Source organism: Phyllopteryx taeniolatus, chromosome 3, assembly GCF_024500385.1.
Source record: "Phyllopteryx taeniolatus isolate TA_2022b chromosome 3, UOR_Ptae_1.2, whole genome shotgun sequence".
Classification (NCBI taxonomy): Eukaryota; Metazoa; Chordata; class Actinopteri; order Syngnathiformes; family Syngnathidae; genus Phyllopteryx; species Phyllopteryx taeniolatus.
Genome location: NC_084504.1, coordinates 7,454,611 through 7,480,869, shown reverse-complemented (window position 1 = coordinate 7,480,869; position 26,259 = coordinate 7,454,611). Strand labels below are relative to the sequence as shown.

The following is a 26,259-nucleotide window of genomic DNA, read 5'->3' as shown; positions in this document are numbered from 1 at the left end:
CCTGGCAATTGAATTGGGTTTGTGTAGACTTTTTTATCCACTGTTTCGACAAATAAACATGAACTCTCACATTCACAACGATGAACATTTAAGAGTTTACAATTAACTCAACATGCATGTTTGTTCTCCCATCCCGCAATAACAGCAATTGACGCCCCCAGAAATTGTTGTATTGTTACGCGTCACACTAGAGTCTGGAGCTGAGATCATCATGCATCTAAATATCTAAATGTGGCATTCTGTGTCACACAGTCGTGGGAATGTCCCAGTTTGCTGTTTGGAAGGCACTGGCTGATAAATGCCGGATCAACTCATACCGCTCTGATGAGCCAAAGTGTGTGTCTAAAAGACGCCACTGGTTATGAGCATAAGGATGCTCGGTCTTCCTGTCAGCACCAGCTTTTAAGCCTTTCCTAAGCTCTTACAACTGTATACTGTGTCATGAAAATGTATTGGGCCCCATCTCAAATTCTTATATTTTTGCAAAGTTTCCCCACTTTAATGTTTGCAATCATCAAACAAATGTAAATATCTGACAAATATAACTATAAATATAATATAAAAGTGAGCTTAAAATGCTGTTTGTAAATGGTAATTTCATTTATTAATGAAAAAGCAAAGCAAATTTATTTATACAGTGCATTTAATACACAATGTGCTTTACATGATTGAAAGCATTTAAAAACAAATAAACAAAACAGCTTATAAGCATTTTAAACAAAGAGAAAAATAACAGTACAATTAAAGCAGTGTACAGTGTAAGAAATATCACTTAAAAGTGGAAATGCTCTAAAAAGCTTGAGAAAAAGCAAGAGTTTTTAACCTGGACATAAGAACATTCACACTTGGGACTGATGTCACTTCTGTTGCCAACTTATTCCATTTGTGTGCAGCATAATAGCTAAATGATGCTTCACCATGTTTGGTTTTGACCTGAGTCTGTCGATCTCAGAGCCCGACTGGATTTATATGCCATTAGCATTTCATTCATGTATTCAGGACCTACACCATTTATTGATTTATAGACCAGTAGCAGAACTTTACAATCTATTCCAACGCTGACTGGGAGCCAGTGTAGAGACTTTAGAATTGGAGTAATATGCTCCGACCTCTTTGTTCTGGTCAGAACCCGACCTGCAGCATTCTGAATGAGCTGCAGCTGTTTAATGCTCTTTTGGGGGAGTCCAGTCATAAGACCATTACAATAGTCAAGTCTACTTGAGGTAAAAGCATGGATGAGCTTCTCCTTGTCTGCTTGGCACATGCAAGCCTTCACTCTGGATATGTTCTTCAGATGGTAGAAGGCAGTTTTAGTCATTGATTTGATATGACTGTTGAAAGTCAGGTCGGAATCTATCAGTACACCAAGGTTTCGGACTTGGTCTTTTATTTATTTTTTTAAAGCGAGTGACTCCAGGTATTTACTAGCAGCAATCCTATTTTCTTTATTGCCAAAATATTATTTATCATTTTATTTTTATTATTATCTCAGTTTTGTTGTGGTTCAATTGAAGACAATTTTGGCCCATCCAGTTTTTTTGTCTGTTTTAGACAGTGACACTGTCACTTTCTCAACAATCTTGGCTATGAAAGAGAAATTTGAGATGGGTCTCCCGCTTGCTAACACGGAAGCATCCAGCGTTCTGTTTTATAGAAAAGGCTTAATGGCAGCTACTTTAAGAGCTTTAGGAAACTCGCCTGACTGGAGTGAGCAATTGATCATTTGCTGCAAATCAGCTAGCACAGACTTCGCAATAGCTTTGAAAAAGTCAGATGTTTTTGAGTCAAGACAGCTCGTTGATGGTTTCAGCTGCTGAACCGTGTTCTCTACAGTTTTTTGGTCAACTGTATTAAATTCTGACATGGTAGTTTTTCCTGGGTTGCTTCAGATTTTGTCTCATTTTATCATTTTGCTGATTTGTGCTGTTAATTTAACCTGATGGATCGTATTTTTTACTCAATAAGCAATTTCATTGTATTTATCTGCTGTTAAGAGTTCTGGAGCTATCTGATTCGGGGGTATTGAAAGTTACCTGGCCCAGTGTGAAAAAGACATTACCTCCTTTGTTAAATCATTAATTTAATTGTGGCTAATCACAACCTTTGGTTACTTTTCACCGATCACACCCAAGCCTGATTACCTCCAGACATGTTCAATCAAAAAATCACGTAAACTGAACCTGTCTGACAAAATCAAGTTGGACAAAAGATCTAAAAAAGTTGCAACAATCCAACACAATCCAAACAAATTCAAGAACACTCAAGAGATAAAGTAATTGACATCTATCAGTCTGGAAAGGGTTACTTAGCCATTTCAAAAGTTTTAGAATTCTAGCAAGCCATTAACTTTAAATGGAAAAATTATGGAACAAGGGTGAACCCTCCCAGGAGTGGCCGGCCTGCAAAGATTACCCCAAGAGAACAGCAATGACTCACACAGGAGGCCACAAAGGAACTCAGGACAACTTCTAAACAACTGCAGGCCTCCCTTGCCTCAGTTAAGGTCATTGTTCATGACACAACAATAAGAAAGGCCAAAAAGAACATAAAGGCTCGTCTTCCAAAAAAAACCCCAAAACATCTGGTTGATTCCCAAGACTTCTGGGAGCTATTATATGGACTGACGAGATGAAAGTTGAGCTTTTCGGAAGGTGTGTGTCGTCACAATCTGGTGTAAATGTAGCACAGCATTTCAGAAAAAGAACATCCTACCAACAGTCTAACATGGTGGTGGTGTGATGGTGTTGGGCTGTTTCGCTCCTTCAGGACCAGGACAACTTGCTGCGATTGATGGAACCACGAATTCTGCTCTTTAACAGAAAATCCTGAAGGAGAAAGTACACCCATCAGTTCGTGTCCTCAAGCTGAAGCGCGCTTGGGTTCTGCAGCCGGATAATGATCCAAAACACACCACCAAGTCAACTTCTGAATGGCTTTAAAAAAACAACACAAAATTAAGGTTTTGGTGTGGCTCAGTCAAATTCCGGACTTCAATCCAATTGAAATGCAGTGGTATGACCTTAAAAAGGCAGTTCATGTTTGAAAACCCTCCATTTCTGCTGAATTCAAACAATTCTGCAAGGAAGAGTGGGCCAAAATATCTCCACAGAGATGTGAAAGACTCATTGCCAGGTATAGAAAAGGCTTTATTTCAGTTATTGCTGCTAAGGATGGGCCAACCAGTTATTAGGTTTAGGTGGCCATTACTTTACACACAGGGACAGGTAACTTTGAATGAATAACTTTTTTTTTTTTTAAATCCTTAATAAATGAAATCACCATTTAAAAACGGCATTTTAAGTTCACTTGGGTTATATTTGTCTTATATGTACATTAGTTTGATGATCTTAAACATTACAGTGGGGAAACTATGCAAAATAGAAGAATTTGAGAAGGGGGCCAATACTTTTTTGTATATGTTTGTTACTTCAAAGGTTTTTGTTTTGTTACGCCTTGATTTGCAATGTGAATTGTAAATGTCTGTACGTGCATATATGTGCTGCATAATAAATTGGACTGGCATAGAAAGTTGTACTCTAGCTTTTGTCCAGTCAACTGTCACGTCTGATTAAACCATTCCATTTCATTCTATTGACAATCGATTGATGAATCCCAAATACTGTATAAGCTGTGCTCCATAACTTGTGAACATAAGACCGTAATTGTAATAATTTCTTTCTGAATCTGAGTCGGGCCTGGACCCTTGAGGTGGACAAAACAGGGCGCCGTCTCTTGTCGAGCTATACTATGGCCAGCCTGGTTTTACTCTGATTTTATTTAGTTTGCTAGCTCGTGAAATTATGTAGGTGTTACTAATATTTTCCTGAAAATTCAACACCAACCACCAACTGTGTAATGGGCATCCTTCTATAAACAACAAAAAAATGTAATCGTTGACTGATTGCTGATGTTTGAGGTGCTGCTTACATGAGCCAAGCAGCACCAGGTTTAACATAGTCAACTATAAAATGGTGCTTTTGGAGTGAACACTACATTGAGTGTGTGCAGAGGCTGGGATTTTCCTTTGCTGCAACAGAGCATGGAGACTCCTCAACTTTCCATCTACGTGTCGTCCTGCTCCCGCTCTGACTCCTTATAAAACGTGTGGTGTGTTCTTTAAGGCTGCAAGATGAAATTTTATGATGGATAACAAATTAAGTCATGGTTTTATTGGATGTCTATATCTGTTATGGATCTATATTCATCTATATAGAGTGTTACAAATACCATTAATGCATAAAATTGGGTAATAACTGACTAAACCGGTTACAATTCTTCATCAATTTTATGTTTTGGGAATGTGTCCACTGCACCAAAACTGCCTGCTCACATTATTCTCCCCACTCAGGAGCCATCTTATCGCAACCCCTCGGTCCACCATCGGTAGTCATTGTAATGAAGGCCCAGAAGTAGAGGCGGTGGGGGTGAGCAGTGGCTCATTTTCATGTGACAGAACTGCCCTCTTAAAACAAGCTAATTTCAGCAAGGCTTATATAATAGGGTGTAAAGTATTCTGTAAATCATATAGACGTTATTAAGACAGCCTACGGTTTTCCATTGTGAAAAAAAAAATAGGCATCTGTAACGGTGTTTTGCTTTGTCACGACTCAAGTAGAAACTCATAGTGGAGAGTAACTTCCAATCGAGATCAATAACTTTCAATTCAATTCATGATAGCAAAATAAGAAGTGTATCTGTAGAAGTTTATTTTCCTTATTGTTCTGTTGCACTAGTGCAAATATAGTATGCATCCCAGCTGGCCTCTAATTGCCCGACTGGGGCTGACAAAATTAATAGGTAATGTTATCCTGTCCTAAATGAAAAACAAATGTCATCTTCTTCATCTGTTTTTTCACCACATACATCTTTGACCTAAGACAGTAGTTTAGGCTCCACTGTTGTACTTAATGAAGATAATAAATAATTACATGAAGTGGGATTCCTTATGAAGACAGATTAGCACCCTAGCCACTAGTTGTTAGCACAGTACAACAACAAATTCCATTTCACCCTGTGGGATTAAAATTAGCGCAATGAATGAATATAAAATACATATAGTGTTGAAGCAAATCAAAGTCTTGATGGATGGGTGAGGTTCTTTTCAGAACTGGTGTCCGTTTATGTGTATCACAATTAATATCTTCTTTTCACGTTTGAAAATTTTGGACTTGGTCAGCTAGGATGAAAATATACATAAATGCAAATCCTCAGTGGAAAAGTGAGCGCTGGTCACAGCATCTGCCGCTCTGAACAAAAACATAAATGGTAGCACTAGACATAGAAGTGATCATCATTGGAAAAAAATATATATAATATCAGATTTTCAGTGGGCTTCCCAGTCTCGGCTCTCTGACTCCCAAAAGTACATGCACGTATTTGCATACGAGACTTAAACTTGTCTAAACAGTTTGGTATTTTAACTGACACTTATTCCACGACCTGTGCAGGATGTTTGCTCGCAGGAGGAAGCCCACATACTGGGAGTTCTCCGTCAACTGTACTGGCAACGAGGCCCATTTGTCCAGCTGCAAACTGGGGCGGTATGAATCCTTGGAGTCCAACGGAACCTGTGCCGAAGGGTTGCCGGTGGTAGTGAGCTGTGTCCCTGGCAGAGCTTTTGCCCCATCAACTACGACTGGATTTAGGAAGGCCTTCAGACAAGAGGTACAATTTCACTTAACCTATGCTCGTGCTTGAAAAGCACTTTGGTTTGCGTCAATGAAATAATAAATTAAAGCAACAATATGAAGTATTTCTCCTTTCTTACCACTGTGAAAAGCACCAACTACCTTACGGCCACAGCTCCCGGTGGCCACCTCAACAATGGAGGCATGGAACATGGTCCACTCCAACTCAATGTCCGTTCCTCTCCTCCTTTCATTTGAGACGGAGTTTACATTTACGAAAAAAAGATTGACGTCAAGATAAAGGTCACTAGCGTGTCAGCAAATTAAAATGAGAAACACATCTGTCAGTTCCTGGAAGCCAAAGCATTATGCCTGGGAAAAGAGGACTCCTAGTCCTTCTTTCAGTGATGCCCCTTTCATTTCCAATGGGAGTTTATTTATCATTGTGGAGGAATTGTGTTGTGGATTGGGTTTTACATTTATGTTATTTTATATTCTTCCCCCCCCCCCCCTTTTTTTTTAACCTGTCCCATTTGGCTGATTGGTCATGCAGAATGTGTGTAACCTTTTATATCAGAACAGTTTTTTTCTGTGCAACTGGGGAGTTTGATATATTCCCACTTTAGTTATTTAAATTGTGATGGATATTTAATGCAGTCTGACAGAACAAGGTTTGAGTGGGGATGGACACAAAGAAACGAGACAATAATCAAAAACATCAAAGACAAAGAACATCAGTATAAAAAAATAATTACTATAACAGTACATAGGAGTCTTTATCAATCTTATTATGCAGACTTGGAAGGTAATGCTACATATATTGATTATTATCTTGTTGCAAATGGTGTTGCAAATCATATGAGCAATCAGATTTAAAAAAAAATTGTAACAAAAATGATTGCAATTTCAACAGTATTATGAATCGGGTTTTCATTTACACGTGCAACTTGTGGATCCACCAGCATGTGCCTTATGATTGTATTCACTAACTGTCAGCTTATCCGTACCAATATTCATAAACAAACACCTTCAAGGAACTTCAGTGTGTTTAAACTTACAAAATGTTTACAAATATTCAATTATATATTTCTTACATGCCGTTTCTTACGGTTTTCTTGTGCTTGACACATCGTCCAGTATGACTTAATTATTAAACCATAAACACTTAGTCTCACGTTCCAAAGAAATAGTCACTTTATTTTTGTTTTAGAATAAATACGTAGTCTTTCTGTTTTTCTCAGGAAACGATGCATCCCTATACCATGTGATCCCGATTTAACCAATGACACGGCAGTGCGTTGAGGCAGTGAGTTCACAGAGTGACCAGACTTTCTTTAATATACGACTTTGGTAAGGGGTCATCGGTGCACCCTCCAGTGGACAAAATTAGAAACAACAGTTACTTTTATTGAAAAATCGCAGCGAGTGTGTTTGGATTGGACCCCAAGATGGGCCGGTTCTGGCTCGTGGTCCATACGTTTGACACACCTGTTTTAAAAGTTTATACTGTATACTATTTTACTGAATGATTGTAGGATGATGAATAATTTCAAAAAGTTGACAAAGCCACTTTGTCAGGTAGTGCTATTCCGGTTATAAAAGCATGTGCGAAAGGCCAAACATTGAGATCTCTAAACTTAACCCTGTGAATGCAGTGTGTGCTTTAAGTATAAACTGTATAAACTGTGCTGCACATGTAATTACAAGTACAATTAAATACTTCGTTTTCCCCCAAACTGTTGCTGGGAGATCTGCATCACTGCCATTCTGTCTGCTTTCGTCTGCAAACCGTGAGCTGATTTATTAAAACAAAAAAAATTTCCTCTTCAGCAACCGTTGGTCCGTGTGCGTGGTGGGGCCATAATAGGCGAGGGCCGTGTCGAAGTGTTGAAAAATGGAGAGTGGGGCACCATATGTGACGACAACTGGAACCTGCTGTCTGCCACAGTGGTGTGTCGAGAGCTGGGCTTCGGTACAGCCAAGGAGGCCCTTTCCGGTGGTCGCCTCGGGCAAGGTAGGTTACTATATACTGTATATATGATGACACTCTCAAATGCATCAAAAGAGAAAAAAAACTTCCAGGAATCAAACGTGCAGTACAAGCATGTTCTGGGACGAAACAGAACTTTTTTTTTTGTTTGTTTTTTGTGCTGCCAAGCATCACCCCGACATTTGTCATGGGGTAACTTTTAATTGCAGTAAATTTGCTGTTTGCAGGACCTAGTTTTGAAAATGTGTCCGTTAGTTAGTGAGCAGTTATGGATGTGAAATTGCATTTGTGTATTGAGGCAGTTGCATGGTCCATCCGGCAATCCATTTTGCGTACCGCTTATATTCACGAGCGTCGCGGGCATGCTCCCAGCTATCCGGGTGAGAGGATGGGATACACCCTGAACTGGTCGCCAGCACAACCACTTCGCACTCACACCTATGGGCAATTTAAAGTCTTCAATTAACCTACCATTCATGTTTTTGGGATGTGGCAGGGAAACGGAGTACCTGGAGAAAACCCACGCAGGCACGGGGAGAACATGCAAACTCCACACAAGCAAGGCCAGATTTGAACCCGGGTCCTCAGAACTGTGAGGCAGATATTCTAACCAGTCGTTCACCATGCCACCCAAGTTGCATGGTCCGCATGCAAAAAAAACAGGCTAATTTCATTCAGATTGCAAAATTAGGGAAAGTGTTAAGTATTTCCAAAATGATGGTATGCAATGAGATTAATTGTTTTCAATTATTAAAAAATACTACTTTGATGCATTATCTTGTGACAGTCTGCAGTGAATTTTCAGCACTGAACGGAAGGTTACAGCTGTGACTGAAAACCTAAGGTTTAACCACTTCGTCCCTTACATTATCATGAACTCATTGACACCAATCACGGTCATTTAATTCAGTGGATTTTGTCCCTTATCTAGTGTAAACTCAGAGAGGTACCTACATTTAGAAAACACAGTACTAATAAGTTCATCTTAATCAGTGTGGTTCTATAAAAGAAATAAAAAGGTGAGGTAACCAAACATAATCTACTGCTTATAATTGCTTGTGCCACCCATCGCCACAACCAGCATACCAAGAGATTTTGCACACTCAAACAGTTTGGGGATTAACCCTTCCTGTTCCAACATCAGTGTGTGACCCCACAAATATGCTTCTGGAAGAATGGGTAAAAATTCCCACGAACTCACTCCAAAACCTTGTTGAAAGCCTTCCCACAAGAGTTGAAGCTGTTATAGCTGCAAAGGGTAGACCAACATCATATTAACCCACAAGGACACTTAAAATCCTATGTGAGTCAAAGCAGGTGAGCGCATACTTTTTGCAATATAGTGTAATTGTGCAATCATCTAATAATACTGATCATATCCACTTACTGTATATTTCCAAGGCCAAAAAGTCAAATAAGATGGGACATTTTGATTGATGTGAATTATAATGTAATGTAACATTGAGATTTTATTTATTTATTTATTTTTTCACAGGATGTCTGGGCATATAATCAGTGAACCACGCAAACCAGCTGGTGGGGAAAAAAACACGCAGAAAAGACACACTGTATTCCGTGATCTCAGAAAAGACTTTTGTAATCATAGCTTCCACTGGAAGGACTTCCTTTCCAGACTCCACAAATGTTTATACCTCTTGCTGCATGAAGTGTTTTACATCATCTTTATAGCACGTTTTACAACAAATGTGGGTTGCCCCGTGGAAAAACTGAAATGTGCTGCTGACTCATTGGAAGTCACCCACTCAGCAGTTTTATAGAGTTCACCTGTCATCGGAATATACTGTACAATGAAAATCTAAATCATTGAAAAACTAAAACAAAAGTGTTGAATTGTGCTGACTGCTGCAATTTGTGTCCCATAGAAAACATTGTTACATTGTTGTAGATGGAAAATTTGTCAGCTCTACCAAACACAGTGGTGCTTTGAGATACGAGTGACCCGACCAATGGATTTTTGCAATACAAGCTGTTGTTCGGACAATTTTTTATTTTTGCTTTGACTTGAGAGCAAAAATTTTAGATACAACTCGTGTTCAAGCTGCACGGTGGACAACTGTTTAGCACATCTGCCTCACAGTTCTCGGGAAATCCAGCCTCCCCTGTGTGGAGTTTGCATGTTCTACCTGTGCCTGCATGGGTTTTCTCTGGGTACTCCTGTTACCTCCTACATCCCAAAAACATGCATGGTAGTTTAAGTGAAGACTAAATTTCCTGTAAGTGTGAATGGTTGTTTGTTTATATGTGCCCTGCGATTGGCTGGCGACCAGTTCGGGGTGTGCCCTGCCTCTCCCCCAGAGTCAGCTAGGAGAGGCTCCAGTGCGGCCGTGACCCTAGTGAGGATAAGCGGTGTGGAAGGTGGACTCGTATCCCCACAAAATTTGACATGATTTTACAAGCGCTGTTTGGTGACAGTGAACTCAACTCAACTCACTTTCCAACAAACAGCTGTTTGGCAAATATTGAACAATTCCTTAAAAAATATTGTCACACCCCGTTGAAGTCTATTATCAAACTAAACATAAAACAAATAAAATTATAAATTGTGTATTTAAAGCAACCGCGTGCATAGCTTTGCCCTAAGAGGAGTGGGCTTAGCTTAATGCTAACAAGCAATGCAACACGTCATAGACGAGCTAACGAATAGCATCGGTTTCTCGCATTATTATAACCGTTTAAATAGATATTTGGACATAAATGGCAGAGCAATACATGTAAGACAGACAGCATAAGAATACTCACAGACATATTCTTTCTCCTGTGTGTGTGTGTGTGTGTGTGTGTGTGCGTCTTTATTATACGGCCCTCAGGTGGCCAAGGTGCACACACCATAAGGAGCAGCACAATGTCCATTGAATTGAAATAAAAATGTGTCAAAAACGGTTTAATTCTTGACATTACTGTATATTTTTTATAACTACAATATAATAGTGTGCACCTTACAAACATCTTAGCTGTATTTTGGGGAGGCTGTAATGGAATAATGACATTACCGTTCATTTCAATGGAGAGATTATTTGAGAGATGTGTTTTGAGTTATTTGGTCATGGAACAAATTAAACTGGCATCTCAACACAACACTGTACAATATACATCTGTCCATCCAGCCATCCATTTTCTGAGCCGCTTCTCCTCACTAGGGTCGCGGGTGTGCTGGAGCCTATCCCAGCTATCATTGGGCAGGAGGCGGGGTACACCCTGAACTGGTTGCCAGCCAATCACAGGGCACATACAAACAAACAACCAGTCGCACTCACATTCACACCTACCGGCAATTTAGAGTTTTCAATGAACCTACCATGCATGTTTTTGGGATGTGGGAGGAAACCGCAGTGCCCAGAGAAAACCCACGCAGGCACGGGGAGAACATGCAAACTCCACACAAGCGGGGCCTGGGATTGAACCCGGGTCCTCAGAACTGTGAGGAGCTCAGAACTGAGGAGTGACCTCTAACCAGTTGGTCACCGTGCCGCTTTACAGTATACAAGGATACATAAATTTATGACACTTTTATATTCTTTCTAATGATGTTACATTAAGGCCACAGTGACTGAAAATACCTACTACTTTAGCGAAAGAACATACCGGTACATACTAGATTTTGGACAGGCCTGCATGTGTGAATTGGTTCTTGTGTGTATTGTATATTATTATGCGTAAAGCATAAGAATAGTCTAATATTTATTTTTGCATACTTTCTATTATTATGGCCGGTGGGTACACAACTGTTTTTAGTTCAAATGTAGCGAAAGTGTCATTTTCAAGATTTTTCTTTTTTTTCTTTTTCCGTTTGCCAGGTATGGGCCCAGTACATATGAATGAAGTGGAGTGTTCTGGGTTTGAGAAGTCCATCACTGAGTGTTCCTTCAACAAAGAGTCTGTTGGCTGCAGCCACGAGGAGGATGCAGCTGTCAGATGTAATGTCCCTGCTATGGGCTTCCAGGAAAGGGTGAGCGTCTGTGCAATGTAATAAGATGGGCAACATAATGCTTCCATATTCTATCCTTGTCTGTTGTATTGATTGTGCTCAGATATCAGACAAAACTTACAGATATGAGCCTTTAAACTGTGAGCCTCTCCTGTTGTCCATATCTCTAGCTGCGTTTGAGTGGCGGTCGAAACCCCTTCGAGGGTCGTGTGGAGGTTCTGGTGGAAAAGAACGGCTCTCTGGTGTGGGGGACCGTGTGCAGTGAGGGCTGGGGAACCATGGAGGCCATGGTGGCGTGCAGACAGCTTGGCTTGGGCTTTGCCAGCAATGTTTTCCAGGTAAGGGCAAAGGATGGAGTAAGAAGTTGTTATACAGAATAAATAAATTACTTCACCTAAATTTAAGTAGATAGTACTAAACTACAAAATAATTCTGATTCTTGACATACTCTAAATTCAGTGATTCACTGAAGTACAAATGTGAGTACCAAAAAAAAAAAAAAAGTAAAGTAGTATATACAGTATAATTCAGACCATAGCTGCAATTGCAATCGAAATTCTCCATTCCTGAAAAGGTCCAGTTTACATTCTGGAAAAGGGGCACATCACACACATAGGGGCACATTTGGTAAAAAGTGGGGAGGGTACCCCACCGGTTCCGCCGCCTCTGGGAACATGCTTTAGGTTTCCACTGTCCTACTTCAGTTTCACTTAACATGTTGATACGATGAGTCAAATTTCATTGTTTTGTCCAGTGATATAGAACAAGCTACAGTATATAGTATACTGTATAGTGAGTTCACTGATCTGGCCGGCTGGTTAAAGCTTCGAAAGCGAAAAAATACCAGAGTTCCCTCCAGTGGTCACAATTGGTAGTTGCACGGACAATAGTAGTAGTTACATTGTTTCCCCAATTTCTCATCCTTCCATCCATCCATCTATCCATCCATCTATCTATCTGTTTTCTACCGCCTATTCTGTTCAGGGTCACGGCTGAACTGGAGCCGATCCCAGCAGACTGTGGGCGAGAGGCTGCTGTTGCTGTGGTCACAGGGCACGTACAGACCAGCAACCATTCACTGACTCACATTTAAAAATATGGGCAATTTAGATTCTTCAATTAATTAGATACCAGTATTTTTGGAATATGGGAGGAACATGCAAACGCCATACAGAAGGCTCAGAGCTAAAATTTGAACCCGGAACCTTTTAGGTGTGAAGCAGATTTAACATGCTTCGGTGTGCTGCCTTCCCCGATGTAGATTTTTTTTTTTGTTATTGTCAGATAGATTAAAGTTATTACAGTTAAAATTATTTTTCAGGTTGAAAACATTATCATTATTAATAACTGTGTCAAGCTTTTGACCAAACCATGTGCAGTACACTACACACTATTATGTATTATTACTTTTAGAAACAACTGTCCTTTTAGTAAAGTCAAACAAGGAAAGGTAGTTTATTCCTTCTGAATTATTCTTAATGTTTTTTTTTCCCCTGTAAGGAAGTTGCACACTTACTGTTTCACTGCATATTTAGCTGACTTTTGATGAAGGAAAATATCCATCCATTCATTCTCAATGCCGTTTATCCTGTTTCAGATTTTGGGTGAAAGTCGGACTACCCCCTGAACTGAACAATTGAATTTTGTTTTGTAATTATTATATGTAGTATTGTCGTATAATCACGAAAAATACTTTCAAGTACTCTACATTCAATGGTTATGCAGTGTGTGAAAAACACTAGAATACATTTTGTTGCAATATCACCGCTGTGGAACTAAGTGACCTAGAGATGGATGGTATGTATTGTTTTTTTTAACCTGCTGTTTGTTTTCTCAACAGGAGACATGGTACTGGCAAGGCGAGGTGAGTGCAGAGAGTGTGGTAATGAGTGGCGTCCGCTGTTCTGGCACTGAGATGTCTCTGTCCCACTGCCTGCATCATGGAGGCCACCTCAGCTGCTCTCAAGGAGGTGGACACAATGCCGCTGGAGTCTCGTGCTCCGAGAGTAAGACAGCCAATTTGGTTGGTTTGCTGTGGTCGTTTTACCTTACCAGAATTTCAGAACACATTTAATATACAGGTACATCTCAAAACATTAGAATAGTGTCAAAAGCTCAATTTAGTTAAGTAGTTCAATTCAAACAGTTAAACTTTTTGAATTTAAATGCTAGAGATGCACTACACGCACAAATATTTCATGATTTTCTAAATATACATTTTTGATCAGTATATCTTCGAGCAAATGGAAACCCAAAATTCACCATCTGGAGAAACTAGAATATTACATAGCAATCAAGAAACAATGGAAGTACTTTTTAATCTAGAAATTAAGCAGAAATTTGCCTTCTGAAAACTATTTTCCCCGGTGTTTACTTGTGAATACTGAAAGTATCATATTGCATTTTATTGAGATGTACCTGTACACTGTTCCCCCGCATATTCGCAATTTCGCAGTTCATCTATTCGTTTTTTTTTTTTTAATCATTTGCTGAAAAACTCATCTATTTGTTGTTTTGTGTTCAAGCCCAAGCCTGTCTATGGTTATGTTCACACTGCAGATCAATTCGGATTCTTTTTGCCGATTTGTGACTTGTATCAGTCTGATATTTTCATGTCAATGTGAACTGTACAGTACAGTTTTTTTTTTTCAAATCGGACCGCAGAGTGTTTACTTCCGTAAACTTGACATCTTGTTTTGTGCACATGCGTGTCACTTCGTGGACGCATTCTATTCACATTAGAAGTCACATTTGTTTTTGTAATGTAAAGTGTTTCGTGTAATGTGTAGCTGTAATGTGAACAACTACATAAAAAGATCGGATTTGACAAAAAAATCTGAATTGGGAATCATACCTTGCAGTTTGAATGTAGCCTAATATATGTGGTGTATGAGAAAAGTTCCAGGACAAATGTCACAAAAGACACTGTGTATATATATAATATATATATATATATATATATAAATATCACAAACTACTAGTTTTCCCCTTCAATGCAATCGCCCTGGAGTGTATAACTTTGACCTGAGCAGCTATTGAACTTTTTTCCCCCACATGCTTTTATATAAATATCCTCTGTGTCAGGTCATGAAGGAATGACCACAGAGCAAAGAACAAACCTGAAATTGCTGCTCTGGTTGGCGGAAACTCAGTCAGAAGCACTGGGATTGTTGCAGCAAGTATACAGAGAGGAGACAATGTCACGCTCACGTGTTATTGAGTGGTGGAAGAGGTTTGAAGAAGGATGTGAGGACGTGGAAGACAACCCCAGGAGCGGAAGGCCTTCAACAAGCAGGACTGAGGCCAATGTTGAGCGCGTCACCCAGTATGTGGTGATCGTCGGTTGACGGTTCGGTTGAGCGCAAATGAGCTGAGCATGAACCGGGGAAGCATCTGGAAGATTATCAGTGAAGATTTGGGAATTCTGCCCAAAGGTGCTGAAACTGACCAGAAGGATGAACACATGCAAGTGTGTCAGGACATCCACAAGCGTCTTGAAACCGAACCAAACATGCTAGGAAGAATCATGAGTCTTCAAGTTCGACCCGAAGACCAAAATGCCTCCAGTAGAAGAGTCCAGTGTCGCCAAGGCCAAAGAAAGCAAAACAGTCAAACTCTACAGTCCAAGTCATGCAAACTGCATTCGCCGATGTGAGGGGCATTGTCCAATGCGTGTTCTTGTCAAAGGGGGAGATGTGAAACCAGCACATCTACAAAGAGATCCTGAAGCGTTTGCTACGTTCAGCGTGTGAGAGTTGAGGTAGGACTACTCGTGGCTGCTTCACCATGAAGCCTGAGCATCCGGCAGTTCCTGGCCAAGCAGAACATCTCCATGGTTGAGCAACCTCCCTACTCACCTGAACTGGATCTGTGTGATTGATTTTATTTATTTTTTCTCCCTCTTTCCCAACCTCAAAGGAGTCATTCACGGGACCCGTTTTGAAGATGTGTGTGACGACGGAGCTGGGGAGGATCCCAGAAGAATCCTTCCAGGAGTCCAAGGGTGGCAGAGAAGGCTGGGAAAGCGTGTTAGATAAACATCAAAGGGGAAAACGTGTAGTTCGTAATTTGGATTTTGAATCCATATTTTGTGACATCAGTCCATGAACATTTGTTACACACCCCAGCAAAGTAGTGCTTGTGTGCAACCTTGTGACATCTTTGTACCAAGGAATGTTGAAGTGAGCGGAGGAGCTTTATTGAATTATTTTAGTCATAGCGCTGCCGAATAGAAAAGTAGTGCTTTGAAGTTATCCTGTAACAACAATGGGGCAATGATTAACTTTATTATTTTATTCTTGGTAGGGAGCAGTCCCGACTTTCTGTCCCCTGCAAATAGCGTGGGAGCACTCTTCAGCACATCCTAAACACCCGTTAGTTGATGGGCAAATGAGCACCAGCAAAACGTGGGCTGAACCGAATTAGATTTTTCCTAAGAATCAACCAGTATGAAATTCATCTAACATTGACTTATGTATGCTTATATAGTCTAATAACAGAAGCGTGTCAAAAGATCACTTTTGCCTCCAAACATAGTTACTCTGCTTGTCGCTTGACAGCACAGGTCGTCACAACTGCAAAAACGATTCAAATGGCACACCACGCTAACTGCACGGACAATGCTACACATTTGACTTGTTTACTTACTTTATGTTGTGACGCTGTTCCACTCCAGTTTTAAAGTGCATTACAAAGCGTGTGACAGCTGTGTAATCCACTGGAACGGTTTGGTGCTCGAGACGCCGCTTGTATCGAATCACATTCAATTGTGCAATTCTGTGCGTGCATCTTTCCTTCTTGTCCCACCAGCGGCCCCTGACCTGGTGCTGAACCCTCAGGTGGTTGAGCAGACCACCTACATGGAGGACAGGCCCATGTTCATGCTGCAGTGTGCGTTTGAGGAGGAGTGCCTGTCGTCCTCCTCCAAAGAGACGCCCGCCAACTCCTACCGCCGACTGCTGCGCTTCTCCTCCCAGATCCACAACAACGGCCAGTCCGACTTCCGGCCCAAAGCTGGGCGACATGCTTGGGTGTGGCATGACTGTCATAGGTTAGTCCCCAATTCCGGATGTCTTTGTTTACTTGATGAAGCGCGTTTGATTTGAATTGTATATGCCATGTAAATCTCCATGATATATACTTTTTACATTTTGCTTCTTTTCTAGAAAAACACATTCAACCTCATTGCTTCTCTCTTCATTTGTTCTACAAGGTAGCAAGAAGTTCTTCTTATATTCTCGTGCCCCGGGATGGATCTTGAATTGGAAGCAAAACCTTCTTAAAACTGCAAAAAAAAACATTTTTGTGTTTTTTCTTGACAGCTTGAGTTCAGAGTTTGAAACTTTTGTCGACGTCTTTTGCTTTGATGCAGGGTATTTTTGTACTCAGAATGCTGCATTACAGCGCTTCGACGTTAAAACTCTGTGTATGTGTTGGTAGGCATTATCACAGCATGGAAGTGTTTACTATCTACGACTTGTTCAGTCTGAACGGTACCAAAGTGGCAGAAGGACACAAAGCCAGTTTTTGTCTGGAGGACTCAGAATGCGATGAAGGTAAGAATCTCATCTCAATAGGTTTTTTACTGCAGATTTACACTTTTGTGGAGCTGCTTTATAAATACATTATTGCCACATAGTCACGAATAACCTAGAATAGATGAATATTTAGCCATTGTTGTTGACATCCCAAAATAATTCAGCTCAAACGCCTTGTTGAGGAGTTGATGAAGGTGCAGGGGCGGCATTGTGCAGGAATGGTAAACACAATTCCTGGCCTAATGAGGACAAGCGGTTTGGAAAATGGATGGATGGTGCTGGCCCCAAATGGCCAAAAATACTATTCCACTGCAAAATCATTTGGAGAAAATATTTGAAAACTAAATAAATGCATTTTTAAGTGTCATTTTAACAATTAACACAGTGTAAAAAAGTTAACCACTGTAAATCACAAAAAACACCAACTCTGAATGTGAGTCTCCTCACTTCATGTAACTTGCAGTGAATGTGTTTCTTAAGTCTCTTTCTCTTCTTTCACTTGTTACGGTCACCTTCTTCTTCTTCTTCTTCTTCTTCTTCTCAAGACCTTTTTTGAAGTAAGTGAAAACCAAAGAAGAGGCTAAACATATGCAGTTTAATGATCGCTGAACTCAGGTCATTTGTGTCAACCGCTGAAGTTTTGTGTGACTTTAGAGGCACATTTATTCTGTATTCTTTCCCAGAGGGTTTGTCCCCATTGATTTTGTTCTTGCCTTCTTGCAGGCATTGAAAAGCAATATGAATGTGACAATTTTGGAGAGCAGGGCATCACTGTGGGCTGCTGGGATACGTACAGGCATGACATTGATTGCCAGTGGATTGACATCACTGACATAAAGCCTGGAGATTATATTTTCCAGGTAAATTTACTGTCCACGTTTGTCTCTTTACAGCTTTTCATATTTTTGTACTGTAAGAAGATTCTTCATGTATCCTTTCTTGCAGATTATAATCAATCCAAACTACGAGGTGCCAGAGTCTGACTACACTAATAACATCATGAAATGTAGATGTCGATATGATGGTCATCGTGTGTGGATGTACAGCTGTCACAATGGTAAGTCTTGGCGATATTCAAACATCGGCTGTTCTCATAACGTAAGGTTCAAGACTCCAAGAGTATAATATGAATCCATGTTTAAAAAAAATCCCCCGTAAATTTTCCAGAATTTTCGAAAGAGAGGCCTCCCAAAGATATAATGACCATCACTTCAAATTGTCCTCCGCTGCCTTTTGATGCGAACAGAGAAGTAATAATTTCTCAATATGTTTATTGTTGTAGTAGTTTGTGGCAGGTAACTCATTGGCATACTGATGTAGCGTGCTTCTAATATGTTGGTTACCTTTTTAACTTCTTGAAAGGGGTACTTCCTATGCTCCATCTCATGAGATGGAGGTCTACCTGATGCTGTGTGAGTGCATGTCATTTTCAAGTACATGTAGTGTGAATTATTATTGCATGCTGTTTAGAGGAAATATGAGAAATACAAGAAATTTAGTATTGAGCTATAAGTGTGCGGACTGAACACAATTGGACTACTTTAACAGAAATTCTTTTCAAACTATTATCTTTTCTCCCAGACCTCGCGCTCTTGCGCAGACCTTTAACACATGCTCTATAGTCGTGGAATATAAAGGTTCTTGCTCCTCCACAAAATTATTTCACATAAATAATCCTTGAAGCTGTAGGGAGGTAAACAAGCATGTGTGTCTGTTTCTGTCTGGGCGGCACGGTGGACGACACACCCGCGACCCTAGTGAGTATGAGCGGACCGGAAGATCAATGAATGAATGTTTCTGTGTGTCCTCTGTGATTGGCTGGGAACCGGTCTGCCTTTTCGTCAACTGGGATAAGCTTCAGCTCCCCGTGACCTTGTATAGAAAATGGATGAATGGATTACAAACACGCATACTTGTATTATGCTTTATAGAATGGCCCTCTGTGGAAAGCAGACCTTCTCCAAGGCTGAACAATCGTTATAAATTCTCATCCTACATAATGTGTGAAAATTTTGTCATTAAATTTGATCGCCTTTGCTGTGAAATGAAGCGCAATCTTGAAGATTGCTCCCCTTATATTAAATAATTGAATTTGGCTACTAATGCTAACAGAAGTGAAAAAGATACAGCTTGAATTTGCATCCTCATCAATATTCACAGCAAAAATGGAATGGGCTCTTACATGGAAAGCTTATGGAAATTGGTAAGGTAGTTTTTGCACTTGTCTTAACTTTTAATAAGCAAGCAGTACCGCCTTGGCAGTGGTCAAATTTATATGAATGCCTATATTTTAGGGGAAGCAATGAAATAATCGGTCAGATTACTGATTACTAACAAAAACAATTGCCCTCATTCAGTAGCGTGCAAACCATCCGTCGGTTGCAGTCGTCGAAATATTGAAATCTTTATTCACACTCTGATTAAATGGCTGCGTGGTAATTTGGTCGCCTCCCCTCCTTAGAATGCCCCGGGGCCACCGCCTAATGAAAGCGCCACCCCCCTTTTGCAAGCCACCGCCTTCATCATTTTTGTAAAATGCCTTCGACGTCAATCGATACAGGATATTTGCATGAGATGTGACGTGAGGAAGAAAAAGGAGTTGGTGGTAAAAGTGTCTTTGCTTCCTTGCTAGGTGGCTCATTAAGCACTGAGACGGAGCAGACGTTCCCAGGCCTCCTCAACAATCAGGTCACTCACAGGTAAAAAACCCCCAGCCGTTCACCAATCCGACAAGGAGAACCTCTGAAGCCCACAGCCACTACACGTCTCCATCTGTGGCGCAAACCTCCTGGCAGCCTTGCCCCTCGCAGCTCCAGCTCCATCGTTACCATTCTGCCTGCAAGAGAGATGCTTAATGAATTGAATGATGGAATTTGATGAAAAGTGTCATGGGTTGAACATCGGGGAACCTCTTCATGAAAATGTGCAGCACTGGAGAAAAAGAACCTCCTGCAGGGTTCTCATTTGAATGTTGTCATTTAATGTTGAGGGCTCAGTGGCTTTCAGGCCTGCTGTGCCTCCTTCCGCACTTGTTCAAAAAGTACATTTTCTATACCCTGCATGGACTGTGGTTATGCCACTCGAGCAAAAATGATCAGTGCACTAAACTGGCAAAGCAAACCAGTTCCTCCTTTTTCTTTTCTTGCTTTCTTAATAGAATTATTTTTCCATCTTCCACACCTCTTTGGGTGCTGGGTGGTCCACTGACATATGTTGGACTACAGACTAAACTCTAACTCTCCCTCCACAATAGATGATTACCGCAAATTGCCGAAAGCAGCAGGAAGCACTTGTGGTTATTTTATTTCATTCAAATTTGTAATAAAACCTTGCTTCATAGTGTGAAGATGTTGCAGAGCTGGAGTAGAACATCAGTGTGGATTCTTACGTGTGGCTATTTAAAGATTCAGAAGTGCGGATGGGTGCGGTTTCTTTAGTTTAATCAGGTTTCGCTTTATTGCTTGTTTTAAAATGTCGTTTTGTACAATGGTGTGTGTGAATTCCATGTTATTGTACTTTTTATTATGATGTGCTATCAAACTGGCCCTCTGTTTTCTGAGGGTGCGGTACGTGTTTTACAAGCTACATTATGTATACTAACAGTATACTTGATCTAAGCATTCCAAAAAAAATTGTGTATTTGTTAAATAATAATAAAGATACGGAGCAAACAAAGAATTTGATGCTCTCTCTAATATTTTCCATACCAAAGGACATATTTGTTGGGGTAAATATTGAATTTTCAGTTTTTAACTGCTCTGTGAGGCAGATGTGCTAACCAGTCGGCCAGCGTGCCGCATATATATATATATATATAGATAGATAGAGAGAGAGAGAGAGAGAGAGAAAGAGAGAGAGAGAGAGAGAGAGAGAGAGAGAGAGAATATATAAAAAAAAATTTTTTTACCAAATCCTGTTTTCGGTGCCGTGGTGGACGACTGATTAGCACATCTGCCTCACACTTCTGAGGACCTGGGTTCAAATCCGGCCTTGCCTGTGTGTAGTTTGCATGTTCTCTCTGTGGCGACCAGTTCAGGGTGTACCCCGCCTCTCGCCCAGCACCCTCGCGACCCTAGTGTGGATAAGCGGTACGGAAGATGGATGAATGGAAGTTCTCTTTTCCAATTTGTCAACATCCACTCCTCATTCTTCTTCAAAATCGTCTGCCACCTGAGAGCAGGAGTCTGAGACGTGACACAGCAGCGTTGCAAGCAATAAAATGGTGCACGACTGACCTCCTGTGGCCTCATATGGATACTATACTCTTCAGAAGACACTAGACCAGGGAGTGGGCAAACTAGTGCTCAGTTAAAATGTGTTTGTAAAGTGGTTCATTGTAATAATTTATACTTAATTGAATTATTATTATTTGGGCAATAAATTAAAAAAAAGAAATGTATATACAAATATTTTAATAATATTTTGTATTTTATAATTTAAAAGAAATTGATGAACCAATTATTTAATGAAATGAACATAAATGAATAAATACATTTTAACTCAACAATTTAAGGAAAAATGGCTAAACAGCTCAAAACAAAAATGACAGGACTCCAGATAATGGATTTGCTCGGTGGGCCAGATTAAATAACGGAATGGGTGGTAGGAGGCCTGCAGGCCATACTTTAGTCTGACTCTAGACTCAGCTGCAACGCGATCACGTAACCTTTAGTGGTGCTCAGCTACCAATGATAAGATTAATAATAACAATTGACAATAATAAAATGTCATGCTTGATAATTACGGGGATGCGTATTTAGTGGAATATGCTGCATGCAGACACCTTTGAATCATAGCCAAATCTCAGTTCAATGAGGTACAAATGGCACTGTCTGCTCTGCAAATGGTTACCACCAGTCCGAGGTGTATGATCCCACCTCACGCCCAAAATCAGCTGAGTTACCTGCGACCCAAAATGGGGGAGGAGGTTGAAATAATGGAGGGATTATTATACCCTCTTCTTACAGTCTTCATACTGTAACAATACCTGTTTCGGTCTGAATTTAAAGGAAGTTTCAATTGGAAGATAATGAAACCCGAAGCAAAGATTCATCGTGACAGTTAAAATGCTAATTCTAGAACTCTAGTTTACGTTTTACAACAGGGTGGTTTTTGACCCTGAGAGACCACCATATTGAGGTACATTTTGGACTTCAAGGACTGGCGATGAAAGTTAGCAAAGTGTATACAAAAATCTTACAAGAGTATCCTTCTTTTTCTGCTCGGTTGGAAGAATGGATGATATGAATGAAAATGCATATTTCAGGTTTGTCTGCATGCTGGTTTGCATTACAGTTCCACTCACTTCCGGTTCAGTGCAGCCACTGACAGTTGTGATATTGTGCTGAAGGGTACATAGTAAATATTTGGCACAAAATAGGTCCAGTTGCCGCCAGCCGCAAAACTCTTTGTTTAAATGTCAAACTTCCATTTGGTACAAAATTAAGGCTTAGAGTTTTCAGTGTTGTTCATGGAGCACAAGAGCGCGATCGTGTCAACTTTATTAATATTCTGTTGTGTGTTGCAATCATTGTGATGGTATGTATAGTTATGAATGTGGTTATAGTTGCACGGGTGGGTTGAAAAATCTTATTTTCTGAGTTGGCATGAACTGTTGTTTTTAGAGTGTCTGAAAAAGATGCATTCTCTTCTTTGACACATGAAATAGGAGATGTCAACACTTGCAGAACATTAAACAATGCCTCAGTAGTTCCGCCAAGTTATTCAGGGTTGCGAGTCATCCATCCATCCATCCATTTTCTGAGCCGCTTCTCCTCACTAGGGTCGCGGGCGTGCTGGCGCCTATCTCAGCTGTCATCGGGCAGGAGGCGGGGTACACCCTGAACTGGTTGCCAGCCAATTGCAGGGTACATACAAACAAACAACCATTCGCACTCACAGTCACACCTACGGGCAATTTAGAGTCACCAATTAATGCATGTTTTTGGGATGTGGGAGGAAACCGGAGTGCCCGGAGAAAACCTACGCAGGCACGGGGAGAACATGCAAACTCCACACAGGCGGGGCCGGGGATCGAACCCGGGTCCACAGAACTGTGAGGCTGACGCTCTAACCAGTCGTCCACCGTGCCGCCGGTTGCAAGTCAAATAAAAGTTAAAGGCCCTAATTTGACAGAATTTGTCATTGCAAGAAAGACTTGTGCAAAGTACATTGTGAGTTTTCAACATATACTTTTGAATGTGTCTAATATCTATATTGTTGCCAGGCCACCAGGGCTGAGCAACACCAATATACATACAGTAAGTGTCAGCTCAGTATATACTAGGAGGCTTGCCAGTTCAAAATAAAGTGTAAGAAAAGACACTTTAACGGGCACAAAGGAAATATACTGTATACACATCTCAACTTTTGCACAGTACCGTTTCTACCTCCATCCGTCCATCTTCTAATGCTAACGCTTGTGCTCATTAGGGTCATGGGTGAGCTGACCGGGCAAGAGGCAGGGCAGACCTCAGACCGGTACCCAGTTCCTCCTCGCCAGTTCATTTTGTCTGCTATTTGGAGAACCTCTCATTCGATAAGCTGATAAGTTTCAGTTGAAAATATCCATCAATCGCTCATATGGGCCGAAATTCTGAGACGTTGACGTGTCAAAATCACTGTAACGTTTCAAACGGCATCACCTGCCCTAAAAACTCAACTAGTGCAAATGCAACATTATTGGTGAGTAGAGCCATGGGAGGCAAAAGAAAAGGTCATGTACTTTGTCAATCAATATTTTTTCTGTGTGAATTTATTTGGTATGGAGGATTTCACAAGTGCTTGTACGATGTTTTTTTTTTTTTTTTTTTTTTTTGAAAATTCCACAAAGATGGCTGCCATTTGTCAAGATACTTTCATTACACACGCTCTCACTTCTCTTCTCACTGCAGAGAAGCCCCAGCGTAACGACCAGTAGCCGCGCCGCTCGGACAATTTTCTCTCCTTTTCTCACCGTTGAAATTCAGCTGGTCGTTAATCGCGACTCACACTGGTCCACCTGGATGATTTTTTTTTTTCCACACCTCCTCCTCGCCCCACAATGTGTGGCCGGCGACTGTGTCGCGGATGACCCCAACGCTGTTGCGCCGGACCTCCGGCTGATACTATAACCGTTGTCCCGCTGTCCCGTCCGTTTCGCCGCTGCCCGCTACGCAACATGCATGGGGCGAGAGACAGTAGCCCAAATAACATAAAACACTTTACACTTGACTGAAGATGTATTTTTTTCAAGTTGTGTAATTTGATGGCTAAATGCTCGCTATATTTGTAGAACATGGTCAAGTTTTTATGAATAAGGAAGTAGCAATTCTGCTGAATGGCCACTGCATGAAATAAGGGCACTTAGTGTTTCTATACAGTAGTGTGGACAGGCCGACTCATGCGGTTCCCTGGTAATGTCAGCGCAACCCTGTTTTATCTCCTAAATTTAGAAGGGGAAAAAGAGTTTTAAGCTATATCTCAACAATTTACCGCTACTAAACTGTTCGCACCCTTTGCAGACGTTTTCAGCACTTAGCTTCAAACATATTTATTGTATTTGGAAACAAAATACGTAAATGACTTCGCTTCATCAATTTCGAGTCTTCAATGAAGCTAACATGCAAGTTTTGGTGTGTGGGAGGAAGCCAGAGCACCAAGCGAAAACCCACGCAAGCACAGGGAGAATGCTCAAACGAGACACCGGAATCTTAAGATCATAACGAAACCCAAATTCAAACCACCACCCCCACAATTGTGAGGCAGATGTGCTCACCTCTCATCCACCCCTCACCTCTCCTAAAACAACAATTCGGGTAGACAATACCAGAAGTTGGTCTGTTATTTGACAGAATATCTCAGTGCAGCGGGAGTGTTCTGGAATCAGTTTGTAATGATTTATTCTTAAATATGCAAATTGGGTCCAACAGTTTAGAGAGTGATAGTTTTAATGTTTCTGCCTTCATACACAACCACAATGGATTTGAAATAAAACCACAGTTAAGTTGTAGCTGAAGTGTAGACTCTCAATCTAAATTTTAGAAGCTCCACGAAAACGTACTATTGCTATTGGGGGTAATACATTTTCAGAGACTTAATGATGTTTGCGGTCTGGAGCCCATGGACAGCACAAACTACTGAGTTTCCTCCCTGGAGATAGTTTGTCAGGCCCTTATGATACAGTCACAATCACCTTCTGCTTGTTTGTGGGAACATGTGTCTTCCTTAGCCAGAAAAATATTGACCAATGAAAAATATTTGTTTTCGCAGTGGTTGTCAAAGTGTGGAAAGCTGGCTCCCTCTTGCGGTAAAATTAAATCCAAATAAAACTGACATTTAAAACATTAAATTTAATGTTGTTTAACCTTTTATTTATTTATTTTAAATCCAGTAGAGTAGTTTTTACTTTTCATGTAGGTACAGTTAAGTTTCTATTTAACATTTAAATACATCTTGAACTTTTTTGAAGTAGATTTTTGAAATTAAACTTTCACGTGCGATAGTTTATCAGTTTATTTTTGAAAGGGGACAATGCAATTTCATAAAACACATGAAGTACACATGGTTAAAAAAGCCAGAATTAGCCAGAAGGCTAGTTTTCATCTGTAGTCCCCTGGCCATGACGTAAAAAAGCAGTAAAATACATCTACAAGACAATATAATGCAGGATACATAATCAAACTATACTATTAAGAGAGAATAAAACCATTTTTTTTTTATCATAACAAAAAGACAACATAACATACTTGTCTTTTAGTGTTGGCAGCTATAGGTGTTAACTAGCCACATTTTCAGTTTTTTTGTGAAGGCCTTGTATTTTGTAAGCAGTTTAACCTCCTCAGGTACTGAGTTCCACTCACATTTTACATTTTTATTTTTAGCTTAAGCATTTCCCCCTATTTTTAAGCACTGTATTAAAGCTCACAACAATAATAAATATACTTTTCTTCCTTGTTATGGATTCCTTGCTACGTCACTGTATAATATTGGCCATTATCTATCGGCGAGTTGAAGAGGGGGAGATCATTAACTTATTTGTCATGGTCTTCGAGGCCTTTGGAACCTGTTGGACTCAGGATGGTTTTGAAGAATGTACAAAATTGCAGATTAATCACAACTAAGGTTTTTGCTACCAATCTGTCCGGGTTTACACATCCACTGCAATAAATGAGGTGTGGA

General features: G+C 40.4%; 1 protein-coding gene across 3 annotated transcripts in view; it reads left to right on the top strand.

Annotated features, from left to right (window-relative positions):
- Positions 1-20,778, top strand: part of loxl2b (lysyl oxidase-like 2b) — a 44,648-nt gene extending 23,870 nt beyond the window's left edge. For 2 of the 3 annotated variants that reach the window (XM_061766746.1, XM_061766747.1), the window contains exons 6-15: positions 5,448-5,664; positions 7,458-7,641; positions 11,433-11,584; positions 11,734-11,901; positions 13,404-13,569; positions 16,373-16,613; positions 17,003-17,118; positions 17,824-17,960; positions 18,046-18,157; positions 19,733-20,778. In XM_061766746.1, the coding sequence (XP_061622730.1) occupies positions 5,448-5,664; positions 7,458-7,641; positions 11,433-11,584; positions 11,734-11,901; positions 13,404-13,569; positions 16,373-16,613; positions 17,003-17,118; positions 17,824-17,960; positions 18,046-18,157; positions 19,733-19,803 (1,564 nt within the window). In that variant the 3' untranslated portion in view covers positions 19,804-20,778. Of the gene's footprint in view, positions 1-5,447; positions 5,665-7,457; positions 7,642-11,432; positions 11,585-11,733; positions 11,902-13,403; positions 13,570-16,372; positions 16,614-17,002; positions 17,119-17,823; positions 17,961-18,045; positions 18,158-19,732 lie in introns of those variants that run through there. The other variant, XM_061766748.1, reaches the window with a different exon arrangement.
- Positions 20,779-26,259: the final 5,481 nt, after the last annotated feature.